This window comes from Ixodes scapularis, unplaced genomic scaffold, assembly GCF_016920785.2.
Source record: "Ixodes scapularis isolate PalLabHiFi unplaced genomic scaffold, ASM1692078v2 PGA_scaffold3__209_contigs__length_174095766, whole genome shotgun sequence".
Classification (NCBI taxonomy): domain Eukaryota; kingdom Metazoa; phylum Arthropoda; class Arachnida; order Ixodida; family Ixodidae; genus Ixodes; species Ixodes scapularis.
The window spans coordinates 139875043-139892912 of NW_024609868.1; the positions used below are offsets into that span (position 1 = coordinate 139875043).

Genomic DNA, 17870 nt, shown 5'->3' on the forward strand with positions numbered 1-17870 from the left:
AATGCGGAGCGCAAATTCGTCTGCTTCCTTTGTAGGGGTTATGGTGACGTCAGAACACATAGCTTTGATTGGCTCTGGTTAAAAGATAGTGGGTTAAGCTCAGAGCAAGTGGCCTTGTGGTATATCCAGTATCCTTTATTCAAAACCGATCAGAGCTCGGCGTTATGACGTCACCACAACTGCGAAAAGAAGCAGACGAACATGTGCTCCGCATGGGAGCGTGCTCGCAAGCTGCGACGCGTAACCGGCAGCCACAACAGACCACTAGGAACGTGCGCCCCTGGATGTGGGATGCGCCATGAGCCAAAAATGGCGACGCTTCGGCGGCATCTAATAGGAGCGCCGGAGGCACTATAAATCGATGGCGGTACCTAGATAAGTCAGGACGTCCAGCACTTTGGTGGGCCTCTATTCTGACCGTCATCCGACGACGCTCGTGTGACGACGCTTCCTTCGGAGTATTCAAGAGCCCACTGACGGTACTTCAAGCATTCAGATGCCATCCCAAGGACTTAATTAAGCACAAGTCATGCTAGTTCTGGCAAGTAGTCCTGACAGCCGCTCGCCACCGATTTCTTTGATAAAGAGGGAACGTAAAACACGTTACGGGAGCGAACAGCATGCTTTTTTGCCTATGCATATACCTGTGCCATATAGACGCGCAGTGTCTTCGCGTTCGCCGAAGCGACAGGCTTTTCAAGGATACGATTGTGTGATGTAAAAGAGGTGAGTTTGAATGTCACGTCTTTCAGTGACGGCGAAAGCCGCTATGAGAAGCAGGGCAGGCAGAAAAACAAAAACAGTTTGACTTTGGTGCGCAATGTCAGGCCTGAATATTTAATGCAGTTGAATGACTACCAACGTACAAACTCGCCCAGTTATTTATCTGCCGAATTTAACAGATGTCAAATGTTAGTTTGGTGAAAACATCCTAATTAATGCACTACACCCCTACCCTGCTTTAATTTCTGTGTGATATCAGGTATTGTGCAAACGTATAGGATTATATATGAAATTGCTCATCCTTAATGTAGCCACACCACTGAATATACAATAGTGTGTGGCTGGTATATATGCTTTCAGCAAACAAAAATGGATGCATTCAAAGAGGGACAATTATTTTGTTTGCTCAGTGTAATAGGACGTTTCAGGTACACGTAAAACATTGGTGCCTACGCTTACAAGTGTCCAATTGACATTCCCCGCATGGCTGGCAGGCCTGACTCAGCATGGCTGGCAGCTTGTCACCCATGAAACACTGGTTAACTGCACCACAAGTATGTGAGAGTGACCTCCACCCAGCACGTCTTCATGGATGGCTCTATGGCGAAATTGGATTCGCCCCCAAAGTGAATGCAATGGTACGTAAGTCATTGTAGTGAACCCCTACAAAAAATACGAAACATAGTCATTAACAAATGTATTATAAAAAAAAACACGCGAATCGCACAGACAAGGAGGAGGAGATGAACAAAGTACAGTTTTGTGTTCATACCTTTTGTTCCCGTATTCTTCAAGGTTTCTTTTTAATAATGGTCCATCGACAGGTCAATCATCAGGAATAGTCAGCAAAAATATGCTGCTATTAATTAGCATGCATTTACACCGTGCTTACAGTTGAATCAAAAAATTATTTATAAACGAACGAAAACAACGGGGGGTTAGCTAGCTAGTGCAAGTTAAACAAGATGATTTTACCAAGGACGGGTTCCCTGAAGGTGGTCAAAAGCACGGAAAAGTCTCAGCACATAGCTGAGCTTTAAAGGATAAAATATAGGCAAAGAGGAATTGTAGGTGTACACACAAAGGCTTTTTTCATAATTCCTTTTCTGCTAACCAGTGCTGTACAAAGAGAATTACTTTATAGATTTTAGAGCCTTCTACTGTACACAACCCCTAAAATGCCCAAAGGCAGTTAACGCAAAGAACCAACCGACTAACATCCGGGTAAATGTAATTAAAGAAACAACAGAGAATGCCCTCAAGCTTTCAACTTATTAATCTAACGTGAGTTAACTGAAATGCCCGCCGGTATTGACTAGTCTTCCAGTGTTTGTGAATCATGGCACCTAACATATAACAGTTAGAGGAAGAAACCTGCCTTGACTTCAAGTGTGTTGATGAAAGGTTGTCGTATATTTCAGCAATGCTATCAGACATATTAAATGCTTCATTATTTATATTGTGAGTACTGTCAGCTGCTAGGCCAATACATGCAGTAACTTTGAACAGCACACATCTCTAAGCGTTATACCACATTTGCTCCTGAGCTTCGTCTTGGCGGATTTTTTTGTATTGTTTTGTAACTTTTTAAATTTTCAAACACCTTTAAACACCGCGGAAAAGCCTACTTTATTCCAGCGCCCACTATTTCATCTCTCAAATTTACGAATTTTGAAAAATATGTTAATCGCCCCATTTGACGGGGCAAGTGCCCATTTTTGTAAATATATCGGTTTCATCTTTAGAAAAATTCTTAGAAAGAAAGCACAGGAGAGGAGAAACAGCCGACTACCAGCGATGTTTCAGTGTAAACGTATGCATAGAATAGAGGAGCTCAAATAGCTAAAACATCGTTGGTAGTCAGCTGTTTGTCCAACTTGGGTGCTTTGAAGGTATTTATTTGACGTTCAAGCTGCTATATCTACAAGTATGTACCAACACGTCCAACTCTTAACCGTTATTCAAATGCCCAGGTCTAGATCATCCCAGTTTCTAATGAAAGTGGGGTGGGCGCTTCCCCGGTATATTACGGAAGTTTAATATTATGCGGAGGGCAAGTTCGTCTGCTTCTTGCGCAGGGGGTAGCGGTGACGTCAGAACGCCGAGCCCTGATTGGCTGATCGCGACCCCCTATCTGAGCGTCGTCTGCTCCTTTGCAACGTCGTCTGCTTACAACGTCGTCTGCGTCTGTCTTACCTTTCCTGCGACTTTCGCAAGCGCAGAGGCCAGATTCAAGAAACGATCTTACGCCAGAAATGTGCGTAAGACAAAACTTAAGAACGAATTCGTATTCACGAAACGAAATTTTCGTAGTTTTGCGCAGGTTACGACGAAATCTTACGGCAGCTCCGAAGCTGTCTTACGCACTTCTTACGATCAAATCAGTATGGCCGACAGCGTCGCGGTCGCGACGACCCACGGACGTTTATTTTTCTACCTGCGCTTCTTACCCGTCCCGACTTCAGGCAGCAAGAAAAAAATTAAGAAGTACTTGAAACAGACCACGACGAACAAGAACGCTGGATCCACAAACACCCGGGAAAAACTCCAACGGCCTCGATTCCAACGAACGCGACCAAACGAGCTGGGCAGTTAGGCCTAGCAGGCACTCCGCGACTCGGCGACCGTCTGCCCACGACCGGCTGGCGTGCTGAATGGAATACGCCCGCACGACCCTTGTGAACCCTTCCCGTATTATGCTTTGATCGCTGACCTCAATTTTAGATTAAGAGGTCAATTTCTTCCTCTTGTTATCTCCTTGCTTCCCGAGGCAACGGTGACTCTCCGGTGAAAAAGCGGTGAATCTCCGACAGACGCAGACGTAAAGCAGACGACGTTAACTGCGCCAACCCGCCGACGCCGTTAAAGAGTGAGGGGTCTCGCCGCACACGAATGGAAGGAAAAAGTATTTGGGAGGGAACTTGCGGACACTAACACGCTCACTCTCGGTTCTAAGCAAACAAACCTCGGCGCCCCGGGACACCTCGCCAGTGAGTCCTTTGACTTCCCTCCTTGATGCGCGTCTGCTAGTTTTAGACAAAAACAACGTACCGCTCGAGTTATTTCGTCTTCCCTCTCTTAAAGGCGAAGTCGAGTTCGCTCCGAAAGTCGCAGGAAAGGTAAGACGGGCGCAGACGACGTTGCGAGCAGACGACGTTGCAAAGGAGCAGACGACGCTGAGATAGGGGGTCGCGATCAGCCAATCAGGGCTCGGCATTCTGACGTCATCGCTACTTCCTTTCTCATGCGCAGAAGACGAAAATGAGCCCACTTGCGAGGCGTATTGAGCAGCTAGCAACTGGATGTCAGCTTCTCTCGCCGACCTGCGGCATTTTATTGTGTGCCAGAGACATCACAAAAATTAAGTGAAATGGCCCTAATATTGTGTTTGGTTCCTGCATTGCTAAGGATACATTAATCCTAACATTTGCATTCTCCTAATATATACTGTAATTTTCATAATATTGTATTGTTTTAACAATGCTCTAAACCTTTGCATTATTCTCATTAACGGATTCATTAATAGAATGAATATAAATTATAAATCAGTTACAAATATATTTACTGCACAGTCCTATCCTGCACTACTTTTTGTGCCTGATATCAGGTAATATTGAGTAAAAATACAAGACATTTCATCGCAAACTTTTTCGTTTAACTCGCGATATTCAATGTTTCTTCTTTTTTTTCATAACCTTGAAATTGTATGAGCAAGTGCTCATCTTAAGGTAAGTGACACCTTTGGTTGTAAAGTAGCATGCGTCTTGTATGTATGTTATTAGCAAAAACGAGGATCTATTTAAAAAGGTTAAATCATTTGCTTTGCTCTTTCTTTTGACATTCTTTTGACATGTTTCACATGGACGTAAAATATTGGTGTTTATGTCTGAAAGAGTCAAATTGACATTTTCCGCAGGGCTGGCTGTCCTGACTCAGTTTGGCTGGCAGCCTGCAACCAAAGGGAACCTGAAGAACTGCACAAGAGTGCGAGGTTGATGCATACCCTACACTTCCTCAAATATTGAGTACTCGAAGCGTCCCCTAAAGTGAACGCCACAGAAGGTGGGTTATTACAGTGAACCCTTAGTGCAGATAATTCCAAAGAAAAATTTGTCAAGAGATGCATAACTAAACAGTGCAAATGGCCTAGACAAGGAGGCAGAGACGAACACAGCATATTCCTCTGGTGTGTTTGTTTCCTCTCTTCTTGTGTCTTTGCACTGATTTTCTTTAATATTGGTCTATCAACTAGTCCAATCATCAGCACTAGTCAACAAAAGTATGCTCATATTCCATTCTATGCATTCACCTTGTGCTTGCAATTGAATTGCGAACATTGTTCATGTTGTCCCTTGTAGTGGAACTCACACAGAAATTTATTATCGAAAAAATGAAGGCGCAAGCTAGGTGGCGTAGGTTAAAGAAAGTGCATTTACCCGGAACTATTTATCTCTGAGGGATGGCACGAATTCGGAGAAATCTCAAACATACCAGAGGTTTAATTGGGACAAAATAAATCTACAACCACAAAAAAAAAGCGGGAAGACACGAACGCGCTCTTTGCAACAATGGCTTACCACTCTCCAAAAGGAATTCGTTTCTGGGTCTTACAGCCTTCTACTATACACGACCCTAACATACCGAAGCACAGAAACGCAGAGGTGCAACTTACTAAACTTTGAGAAATGTGATTTATAAACAACAGAGAATGCCCATGAGCTTTCAACCTAGGAAATACAGAAACATTATACAGAGCGTCCAGTTTCCAAAAACAGACAGACACCAAATCTGTTACTAAAAAAATGCAGGTCAAGAAACTTTTTCCACTCGAAGTCAAAAGACAGAGAAAGCGTATTCAAAACATTTCTAAGCTTTATCACTGCTCTTTATTAGTTCAGTATGTCCTTCTGGTCATTCGCTTGGCCAAAACTATTTCAGTATAGTCCATAGTGGCAAAAAGCTATGATATTTCATTGAGTTTCTTGACACAACTGTACCTGTTCTTATTTGTCGGCAACATTTGTACTAATTTAAGCACTCGTTATTGCAGAATGCCGTCGTAAACTTAGCAAGAAAATAGAGATCCGTATTCTAGAGTGGAAAATATTTGATGGAATAATTTTGTGCCTTTATATATCTCTACTGAAACAGTTCTGACTAAAGACAATAAATTTTACACTGAAATGATCAGTAACAATAATGATGGATTTTAGCATGTTGAATAATTCTCCCTTGTGTTTTTATTCCTAATGAATATTATTTCTTCTTTATAATCTGTTTTTTTTTAATATGCACCTGTTCTTGGAGTCTATAGGCTGTGTAATTCTTATTTGCATTTCCTAGGTTATATATTCAAGAGTATTCCCTGTTTCGTTTATTACGTTTGCACAGCGGTTAGTACGTTGCTTCTTTGTATCGTCTGTCCTTGAGTATGTTAGGGGTCATTTCATGTTATGTATAGTGCAAGCTGAAACAACCAAGCGACAACCGAAATATATTTCCTGGTTGTTGTGACCCGACGCGGGAAGCGGATCTATTAATCAGACATGACATTAGGACAACAGTGCCATGACCGCCATTTTGCGACTTAGGCTGTTGTTTCTCCGTGTTTAGAAACACTCCGATGTGCCTAACCCTTACGATGGGCAACGACCTACCCATGCTTATTTTCCTCTCCATTATTTAGGCCTGTGGTCTTTGTCCCATTCAAGTTATTTGATACGATGTCCAGTGAGGTGATTGCTGCTTCATTTGCGCCAGAATTCTTGAAAGGGCTTACGCTCCTACAGCCTGCTACATTTAGTACAAAGTCGGAAACTTTCCGCCAACATTGCGCCGAAACTTGGTTTCACTTTATTAATATTGAAATTATAATGACTCGGGCCCCGCTACGCGTTGGGGTCATTGTGGTATAGCTTGTTCGAATCTTTAGAGCTTTTGAATTTAGCCGAAAATAACGTAATACCTTATTTGATTTTTCTGCCAGCGTAAACCACTGGTAGTACTTGTAATTCTCGCATTACCTGTTACGTTTGGCTGCTCGCGGGTGTAAGGTAACTTTGCTGAGTGCGTTTCTCACCGCGCTCTTTGGTACTTCAGTGAAGGGCAACCGCGAAGGAAGCATCGCAATTTATTTATCTTGCCGCGCCGCAGCGCATCCGAGTGCTAACAACGAAGCACTCCCCCAGAGCGGGACGTTAAAAACGCTAGCATCGAGCATATTAAAAAATAAAAACTTTTTTTAGTGTTATTGGAACAGCTCTTATTTGCAGTAAACATTTCTGAATATAATCGTGGCTATTATTTATGATAGACTGCGGTATTCGAAAGATATATTTTTCAAATTCTAAATTTAGCAAGGGTAGTCGCAAGATAATTTATATAAACTGCTCTTAGGTTTATATTTATGTGAACTTCGCTTTTTAGTTCTCACAGGTTTTATCCGTTCAGGGTACAGTCAATATAATAACTTAAAGCTAAATTACATAAAGCAGTGAATGCAAGCTTGGAAATAACCTTAGCGACGTTGGCTGGATAGCTTTAAAGGGGAGATCAAACGATTTTTTTTACTTTGTGCGAATTCCCCTGAAAACGAATCTCTTAACTATTGCCTTAAGATGATAATGGCGGACCATATTAAGAGTTCGTTTTAACAGGCGGACAGAAAAAAAGGATTAAACAATTTCCACATTTTGTTTTAACACTAAGCAGCAGAAAACAAAGACAAAATACAAAGATTCATGAGTCAGCGCTGTTTGTATGTTTTTGTGTCTGTAATTGAGTGAGTGCCTGCTATTGTGTGAGTGCCTGCTATTGTGAGAATTTTATGCGCTGTGAGGTACAAGTTCCTGAGTTCCAGACATTGCTATGGTTTGGCTATTGCCGTCATTTCAGCGAGCAAGCACGAGCCACTATCCGAATGTTACTCGAGCTTTTGATGATCCCGAGCCCAAATAGAGTGTTCACCCAATGCTCGGGTCCAATCTATGAGCCGCGTCAGAATTTCACCACTGTGGGGGTACTGCGACAGTTACGTCCTAAAGTTTTGCCAATGGGAGACTCAAAGAAAACACTCGCCTTTGTTCTTAAAATTATACTGCAAAAATGTTCTATTTTCGTTTCTTTTTATTGGTGGCGTTGCGTGTGAATATACTTGGGTCCCACTAGTGCCAGTAAACTCAAGTAAAGTAAAAACAAATGAGCGAGTGTTGTTGCACTGCCCGTTTAAGGCCTATTTGGGGTTCACGTATTGATCTTTGTTGTCCTGAAGCTCAAAATACAAAAAGTCATTAATGTTTGTAACTTAAACGTAACGTGTTTTTTTTTCTATGTATATTTACCATAATTAAGAATTTCAGTTTTTTACAACTCTTAGAACTTGAATAAAACATAATTTTGTTTCCCAAGATTATGCTACCATTATTTCCGTGGTATATTTTATTTTATACCTAAAATGACCATTCACGGCAGTTCATACTCTCCTTCATTGATCAGCATCTTCCTGCCATGCCTAGTGCTTTTGTATGCAACTAAACAGCCCTTTAATCTGTGTTTGAGGGAATAAAACCCTCCATCGCACGGAAGTGAGAGGGCAAAGTATGCACGTTTTGTAGTTGGAAAGGCCAACCCAAGAATCGTCACATATAATAGCCATAGTGATATGAATAAAAATAAAGTGTATGCTTGTGCACCACAACTATATTTTGGTGCTTCATAATTAACTTTGGGCTGCTTCAAAAGGTGCTACAGAATGACTATGTCGAATCGCAACATTGGATGTCTGAATTAGCAAGAAAAATGGTAAATATAAACAGGCGAAGAAGCAGTACATTTGAAGGAACGGCGTGCAGCTCTCAACCACGATCAGGCTGCATCTCCCGTTGCAAGTTCACTTTCTCGTGTCGGGGCACTGCCAGTGGTGTCTTTCAGATATTTGGCCATTTCAGCTTCTATCATCTATGAAAGTACAATAGAAGACAGAAGGTCAGAGAACAAGTTTCCTTGTGAAATGGTTGTATGCTGAAGTGTACCTGTGAAAATTGTGACTTCGTGTCTCTTTTAACTAGCAGGGAAAGGACAAAGTCCTACCGCAATAAGTTAAACAAGGAGATAAAAACAACTACCGGATGTTTACCGTAAAGGTTCTCAATGTTCTCCACCTCGAGCATCTCGAGACTCATGTCTCATATTTTTTCACGCCGTGAGTATTCTTTATTTTTTTCTTGACCTGTGAGGCTATGTGTACGGCATACCAAAGCAGTGTAGTTAATGGGGATTAATGCAACAATTTTTTTTGCACTTTCATTAGATACCGATTACAGTCATTCGTTGAAATTTATATCCTCTGAAACACACAACAGTTGTTTTTGTCACAAAATAGAAGTGGCAGATAAAAAGTAAACAAATCAGTAGCGTTATCCCCCCAAATTGCAGACATAACAAGCGTCCGCCCAATCTGGAGTCGATTATATGCCGCTAATCTTTATCACAGTCGCTAGTTGGGGTTGGAAAAGTAGGAGAGATGCTCTGACTTCCACACATTGTTGAGGTTTGACTATTCCCCTTATCGCAGCGATTGGCTGCGAGCCACTACCCGAACGCACGTCAAGGCATTGCTTTTCACGAGCTGAAATCGAGTTCTCAGGTAGTGCTCGTGTCCGCGATATGAACTGCATTTAAACATTATTACTCCAGAGATCGTAAAGCTAGATTACGAAATCCTGGGAATTGCATTACTCCCAATGTCACGAATGCGATCCCCATGACTTTGTCGTCAAGCTTTGCGAAGGAGAAACTGAAAGGTAACGTTTGCTTTTATCCTCAAAATTACCCCACGACCAAGGTGCTTCTTCCTCAGTGGCGTTGCAAGAGAGTGTACTTGGGTCCTACTCTAGCCAGTAAACCTGTGGAGAAGGGAAACACTCCTACCTAATATTGTTGCACAGACTCTTTAAAAGACTCGTCTTTCAAATTCAACTGTACCCCAGTCTCAGGCTATTTCTCCATATGTACTTTCCTCTGATGTCAAATTTCAAGGCAATGTCAAATATGTTATAAGTATAAGCAAACACAATTCACAGAAGAAAGTGACTGTATTTTTTCTGTTGTTGAGAAGAAACTATTGCATTTTGCCATTTTAATTGTGGACACTGTTACGACAGGAGCTCTCACCGACTACTGCTCAAAGCCATTCGGCTTGGGGTTTCTAAAGCCTGTCACTGTCAAGCATTTTTTTTCTTCGTCACTATTGTTTGGCTTACCCACAACATCTGGGCTTACAACAGTCTTGCGAATGAACTTATAATTTGACAAACTTATTGTTATTAATTGAGGAACGACAGTGCAGTCTACAACTGCCAATTATAGAGGACTAGTGGTCTGGGGTGAAGCAAATTTTCCTCTGAACACCGTGAAATAATGAAAAACGGTCCGCAGTGAATCTCTCAAGGTTCAGTGTCAAATTTCTGCAGGTATAATATTTTTCGATACCAGCCTCCACTGCATGAGTGGGCTGGTGCGCCTCTTTTTTGTATGCTTGCAACAAAAGTCACCAAACAAAGCTTGACACTTCTGGTCTCAAAGGCCGTCCATTTGTTGCCTAAAAAGCTATTCCTTGCATTCAAATTGTAGATTCTTGGCGTCAAGAGGGCTGGAGGTGTCGCCTAATACTTTTTTTTTTCAATTCGAGGGAAATAATATTTTTGTCTGCAACCCATGCAAGTTGTAGCGGTTTTGTGTACGTCAAATAATTTTGTTCAGGTGTATAGTTTTAAAATTCGGAGGTTCATCAACGGCTACATGAGGTCGGTAGTACAACACTTCATTTCGCTCTAACTCGCGTCTCGCAAGCACTTTTCAACTTTACGATCAGATACTTTTTTCTTGGAGCCATATGAGTCTGTCTTTAAATGCAGCAATTCTTTTGGTTCCTGCTTTATTTGTTAAATTGGACACGCGATAATTCAAGCAGGAATATTTCAAACTTCAGGTTCATTCAGACGAATTTTTAAAAATCTGGTTGTCTCGCTATGTTTTAATGCGTTTATAAGTTGCATATAATTTAAACAGCGTTTTCGCCTAATTCATACTGTTCTTTCACCCCAGAGGGTTAGCCCCGTTGAATGCGCTTCCTACCGAGCACCTTTGTTCTGCGGGAAAGCAATACCCACGAAGCTCCCTGCCATTGCGTTTCCGCAGTACGCTGGGCTCTCGGTGACAAACGTTCTCGATGGGACTAAACCACCGCAATTTTGCAAGCAGAACTGTCCTGACAATCGACCTTCATTATCCGTGCTTGTCTTTTATTTCTTTGGGGGGATTAAATTCGAGATTAAAAAAAAAAACTATTTGCATGCAGCAAAGAGGTTCATAAATTCCCTCAATAAGGATACCTAGTTGAGCGTCTCTTTGGGTTTAATTTTATGTCAAATCTATCATTACATGCCACCTCAACGAAGGCAATCGACTTTCTTAGATCACGGCTCATACATATAGTTATATTAAAACTAACCGAGCTTAGAAGTGGACAAGTAAAAGGTTGGGAACAACCTTCATCTTGGAAGGTCGTAATTGCAACTGCATCCACAGACAAACGTGCGAACCAGTGCCCCAAGCTTCAGCCTCCGCTAAATCTCTCGGTCTCAAACCTTGCATCGCAAGCCGAGGCGCTGCCCGCAAAGGGACCCAAATTCGCTCCATCTGTCACACCGTCAAAAGTGGATCAGCTCGCAACGGTACACCAGATCGCGTCGAGAATCCCGGAGCCTGCCCGACAAGGGTTCCTCGGTGTTGGTTACCGTTTGGTGTGCATGTATGGAGCAGCCCACCCAACCAAACCAGAATTTCCGCAAGTGGTGAATGAACTGAGGGGGTCTGACTTGAGACTTTTGGAGGCAGACAGGACAGGAGTGTTTGTGGTCATAAACGAGCCTAACTTCGGTGAGAAAATTGAACTCACCATCAAGAAAAACTTCGTCCTCGTTAAAAAAAGCCCTCCGGCACCCTCCGTTCGGAAGTCAAAGACATCTGCCGGTGGAACAACCTTTCGCCGCTTCTCACGAGACTGTCGGCCCCTGCGAACCAGTACCTAAAAGTGTTTTTCACTGCCAAGACCCACAAGCCAGAGATCCCGCTTAGGAGCATCGTATCAGAAAATAGATGCTGGCATAAGCCTCTGGCTCTCTACCTGCAGAAGCACCTGGCAGCCGTCCACCTGGACCAGCCTTTCCGCGTGGGCAGCTCTCAGGAACTCCTCCCAGCCCTCCAGCTTCTTCACACATCAGGTCCATGTGCCACCTTCTTCTCCCTTGACATCATCGACATGTACTACAGCCCCGACTTCAACATTCTCCAGGATGCGGTAAAAAAAGCCATCACTACGCAGGGTATCGTCAAATTCCAAAATTCTTCCGGCATCCCCCTCAGCGCGCTCCTGCAATTAATCAGAGTATATCTTCGGTCGACAATGGTGGAGCATGACGGGAAGATATACCCACAAAAATCGGGTGTCTGCATCGGGTCCTGCCTGGCGCCTGCGCTCAGCGAGGTCTACCTTTCCTTCGTGGATCAGGCCGTGAAGGAGCAACTGGACAGCGTTGCCCCGGGAACCCAGGTGTACAGGGATGTGGACGACTATCTAGTGATCCACGACTCCGGCGCGCCCACCACCACCATCCAGAAGGCCTTCACAGAAAACGTAAATGACCTGAGCTTCATCAGAGAAGACCCCTCGGCGGAGGGTCTCCAGTTCCTGGAAGTACGCCTCGTAACCACCCAGGGAGGCACTTGCTGGCGCTTCCAGCAGCGGTCGCAGAAGCCGGTGCTGCCATTTTCAAGCCACCACTCAAAGACAGTAAAAGCGGGCATCGCAAAAAGTTTCATCTCCACCCGCACAAGTCCTGCCAACACCTCTCCCCATCTAGACTGGAGGGACAGCTAAGCCGCCTCACAAACGCCGGGTACCCGCGCTACCTGCTGGCCTCCACGCTCAGAAAACTAATAATTAGAAAAGCCGCCACTCGGAAGCCTGCCCGGCAAAGGTACACAACCATCCCTATTTCCACAACACCACCCACCGACTAAAAACAGTGGCTCGACGCTTCGACATGGACGTTGCGTTTTCGTGCCCCTTCAAGTTGAGCGCCATGTGCCGTCTGGTAAACTCTCCCCCTCCTCCCAAGATCGGCTGCGCCTAGAGGCACGCGGCCCCCTTTGTTCCCTGCGCGGTCGGACGGGTGCATTCCGTGCCCTTCTCGTGCGGGGCAGAGTACATCGGGCAGACGGGCCGCTGCCTCAACGACCGCCTGCGCGAACATGAAAGAGAAATAAAAAAAAAAAGAAAACGACAAGGACTCCCGACAGCCCATAGTCCATCACCCCAAGGTTTGCGCTCCATGTGCCGCCGAGTTCCCGTCCGCGTGTGTTCTGGGCGCCCACAAGGCCCGCTACTGGCGGGAGATCGTGGAGGCGTACGCCATAAAAGAGGCGCCGAAGTACAGTTCCTCGGCCTCGTTGTTGTCTCTGTCGGAGAGAGAGGTGACATTCCTGAGACCGGAGTTGACGACCTTGGCGGGCCGGGCGAGAGGTCCTTGGTCCTGAGAGGAAAATCGGGATGCTTCCTCCCTTCCTCTTCTCCCTGATGTCTCTGCGCTACTTTCCCCCAGTTTTTCTCCCGGGGCCTTGTCTTGCCCCCTCCTTCCCCTTCCCCGTTCTTTTAACTTTCGCCCTTTTATAGTGGAGCTCCGAAGGCGAAGTGTCGGGCAATAAATCATTTGTTCGTTGAAAGTTGGAAGATGTGTTGTCCCGTCCCCTGTATTTACGTATATAACTCTTTCTAAACCTACATCATTACCAACGCGCTCACTAACAAGTGCAACCTTCATTAGTTTAGCTGAATTTTCGTTTAAGCGTGACAGAACGGTAGTAAAAGACTTGGAGAAACAATTCAATAATTGATTAGAAAATATTCGGCCAAAACCACTATTCGCTTCGAACTTCACCAATGTTGTATGTGTGTACCTGCTTACAAATCAGCCAGTGTGGAGAAAAGTGTATAAAATCTGCTTGGTGTGCGTAGCTATTTTAATGTTTTAGGAATCGACGTTCCAAAGAACGGCGTTGCTGGAACGCGTTCCTAAGAGAAGGAAGGGAGGGACGCCGTCATTTCAATTTGCGCCGGTGGAATTGGACGCAAACATTTTTACATTTGTAAAGGAACGTTATAAGGACGGCGTTCCTTTTTCTTTCTTCGTCCAGTGGGGTAATTTCATGTTCTTTCTAAGTGGGAAACATTTAGAATCCTATTTACTTTGACTATGTAGTCGGCAGTCATAATCTACCTAAAGTGTCCTCTTATAAGTACCTCGGTGTCACTATAACGTCTGACTTGAGTTGGAATATGCATATTGGCCAAATGATCGCCAGGGCGATAAATAAACTTGGATTTTTGCGCAGGAATTTTAAACATGGGTCAAGTGATACTAAGTTGTTGTTATATAAAACGTTTATTAGGCCAATTCTAGAGTACGCTAGCAGTGTCTGGGACCCGCACACGACTTGTAACATAGTTAATTTAGAAAGGGTTCAGAGACTTGCAGTGCGATTTGTTTTTAGTATGTAATCTTCTTATGTGTCCCCCACAAACTTGTGTGCTAGAGCAGGACTCCAAACGTTACAGGAAGGAAGGAAACAAAATCGTCTGAAATTGCTTTATTTAATTGTTAGCAATGAGCTGGGAATAGACAAGAATCAGTATATTGAATTTTTTTTCCCCTAGAGTATCCAGATATTTCCATCAGAAGACACTTAAACCATATAATTATAAAAATGATTCATTTAAATATTCCTTCTTTCCTAGAACAGTAATTGACTGGAACAACCTGCCACCCGATGTCGTTAATGCAGCCACCTATTCTGATTTTGGCAATGTTTTGTGTAAATGAGTGCACCATGAAATATTTGTATCTATGTGTTTTCCACTCCTGCTACGACCTCGAAAGAGGTTAGCAGTATGAATAAACAAAAAATATTATTGTGACATCATGGTACAGCACCTGCATGAGTAGACCCGGATAACACCAGGGCACACTGCACTGTGATTACACCAAGTTACACTAAAACGGGTCACGTCAGACCGGATCACGGCAGGATACAACAGCACACCAGAACCTGCGTCTAAATTTTCCCTCTGATGTAAACGATAAAAAACACCAGAAACCGCACACGCCAGGACAGGACAGCACATCGCAACCGGTGTCTGCATTTATGCTTAGACGTAAACGTCAGAAAATACCAGAAACCTGTTTGGCAGGTTTTTAGAGCGCTGCTCTTAAGCACCCGTTTCCGTGTTTCGCGACGTCGCCGTCGCCGTCGGTATAACCGCGATAAATTTAGCGGGAAAACTGATGTCACGTGACCTCACCACCAATTCAGTTTCCTGGATAAATGTAACGGGCAAAATAACGTCACATGACTTGTTTTCACGTCACTTATGAAGACGTTCAGTTTCTCCGCTCGATTTATCGAAACAAATTACTTCCCGTGACCTCAACAGGAATTCCCCGCTAAATTTAGCGGGGAATTGAATTGCTGTTGAGATCAAGTGGCATCAATTTTTTAGCTGAATTCAGCGCGGAAACTGGGGGGGGGGGGGGGGGGGAGGGGATGGCAGGACGGATGACGAGGGGTTAGTACGGAGGAGGAAGATGGGAGGGTACGCAAGAGGAAGAGGGGAGGGCACGAAGGAGGAGGAGGAGGAGTGTAAAGGATGAGGAAGAAAGGTGGAGCAGGATGGAAGGAGGAGGAGGGGAGAGCAGGAGGAAATAAGGTGAGGATGAGGTGCAAAGGAGGAGGGGAGAAGGAGAGGCTACGAAGGAGGTAGAGAGGCATGCCGTCCCCTCCGTACCCTCCTCTTAACCTTCTCAGGGGCTGCGCTGTAATTTCGGGTTACAGAGATTTGTAAAAATATTTTATTTAAGAGCGCAGCTCTTAAGCACCCATTTTCGGGTTGAGCGCAGGCGCCGTTGGCGTCCCCGTAACCGCGCGTTGCATAACGGAACGTTTGCTTGCTAAAATTCGCGAGAAACTTTTTCCGCGAAATTTTGCGGGGAAATTTTCTCGCTAAATTTAGCAGGGAAATCGAAGTCACGTGTCATCACCACCAATTCACTTTCCCCGTTAAATTTAGCTGGGAAAAGAATGCCACGACTTCGTGTCATGTCACCCATGAACAAATTCAGCGGCCGGAGGAGAGGGGGAGGAAAGGAAGAGGGAAGGAGAAGGAGGAGGAGGGAAGGAGGAAGTGGAAAGAAGAGAGGACGAGCAGTGGGAGGAGGAGAAGGTGGAGGTTACCCTCCCCTCGGTACCCTCTCCTCTTCTTCTTCAAGAACAGCGCTCTAATTTTGCAATACAGGTATTTGTAAACGTCTTTCATCTTTTTGTAGGGGAACGAACCCCAAGTTGTGGTATCTCAGGTATGTCCCAGCAAGAGTTCTTTCATTCAGGTACATTATAACAATTCATCGAAGGTGTCGTCGTCAACGTGGTTTCGTATTTTAAATCTCGGGGTCGCAACACCCGCCCTCCAACCGTTCTCGTTGGGCGAGGTCGAGGAAGCCCTCAGAGTGGCAGTGCAACAATTTTACCACTGAACGAATGTGCAGCTTATATTTTATTTATATTGTTTACCTTGGCATAAGTAAGAGACAACGTGCCCCTATACCCCGAAATACCTGTATTTCGCTGCGTAATGGCAAAGTAAAAAACGCTTTTTTTTTCGCAACCTGGGGCCACATTGTGCCCGTAATATTAATATGTGGTGTGACGTCATTCGGAGTGTCTTTTGTAAGTGATAGAGTGAGGCAATTGTAAGTAGATTTACATTAATTGAAACAGTATTGTTGTTTAGGCATACAGAAATGTTTCGAAAGTGTAATATTAGCGCAAAAGGGGTATAAAATATTTGTGGCGCCATCTGTCCCAAGTCATCAAAACCTGCCGTCGCTGTCAGCCGTCGACGCCCGAGGCGCCTACTCGAGCGAGCAACCGGCAGGATTTGTCTTTTCCTAGTTTGACGGTGTCCGAAGTATCGCTTTTCCTGTGCCTAAACCTCGACCTCGACCTCGACCTCGACTTCGACCGCCCGCTGCGGCCGCCGGCGATGCCGGCTGCCTTGTTGTGTTTTGCAGTGCCCGAACCAAAACGGGCACTGGCGAGGAACAAATCTCAAATATCATCGCCTTCAGCTTGGGAAACCACTCAAAAGTAAGACATGTCGGAGGATCGGAAGGAACCCTGGGAAGACAGGCGTGCGCGTATGCTACGATAATTTTGACGAGAATCGAGACTACCGTTGCATAAGAAGTACCCTTCGTGATGCCGGGTAGGCTTTACCGAGAGCCCTTCTGAAGCCAGACGCAGTTCCTTATCTTCAACTGCCCCCCACCACAAACCATACCATCCCCCCAGCGAACGAAATAACGCTGACACGTCGCAGAACTTCGGTAAGTGGCGCCCTTTTTTTCGTGGACGGTATGTACAGCCGAGGTTTCATCATAATTTTCGGTTTTCCACGTTGATGAGACGGTTGAAAACGTGCACTGCTTGGAGAGCGACGCACCTCTTGAGCCTCGCGAGCACTGCTGCATTTGCAGTCCCCGGCCAACCACACGCGACGCAGCGGTCCAGAGTCTCATACTCCTTCTTAAAGACACAGGAGTTTGCTGAGATTCCGAGGCCGCCTGATGTGAAAAACGTTTCCGTGGGAACAGACCCTCGGCTGGGAAAGGGGACTGTTGGTAGGTATGAAACTTGAACAGCCTTTTTTTTGTCTGCTTGACGCCACACGGTAGATTAAAACGGTTAAAATATGTGCATGATAAGTTCCATTTGCCAGGACCTTGTGCATTTTCATCGATAGGATGGCAATGTAATCTAGTTTTCCGAATATATGATTTACAGTTAAGTGTTTTCTTCCTGTCATCATGTATTGGCGACGTGAGCGATTGAAAGCGTCGCAGCGGTCGGCCTGCCACGATTGGCCGAATGCTGACTATGACATCAGCAGCCGTTTCCTGATCGAGGGAAATATGAGTAATATGATAAATTCAATTTTGACAGTGTTGGCAGTGTTGTTTTTAGAGCGGAAGGAT

At 44.6% G+C, this 17870-nt stretch overlaps 1 protein-coding gene across 1 annotated transcript in view; it reads left to right on the forward strand.

The window, feature by feature from the left end:
- Positions 1 to 16370, forward strand: part of LOC120849932 — a 34065-nt gene extending 17695 nt beyond the window's left edge. Inside the window, exon 3 of the mRNA XM_040222241.1 lies at positions 16164 to 16370. Within this exon, the coding sequence (XP_040078175.1) occupies positions 16164 to 16370 (207 nt within the window). The remainder of the gene's footprint in view (positions 1 to 16163) is intronic.
- The last annotated feature ends 1500 nt before the right edge of the window (positions 16371 to 17870 follow it).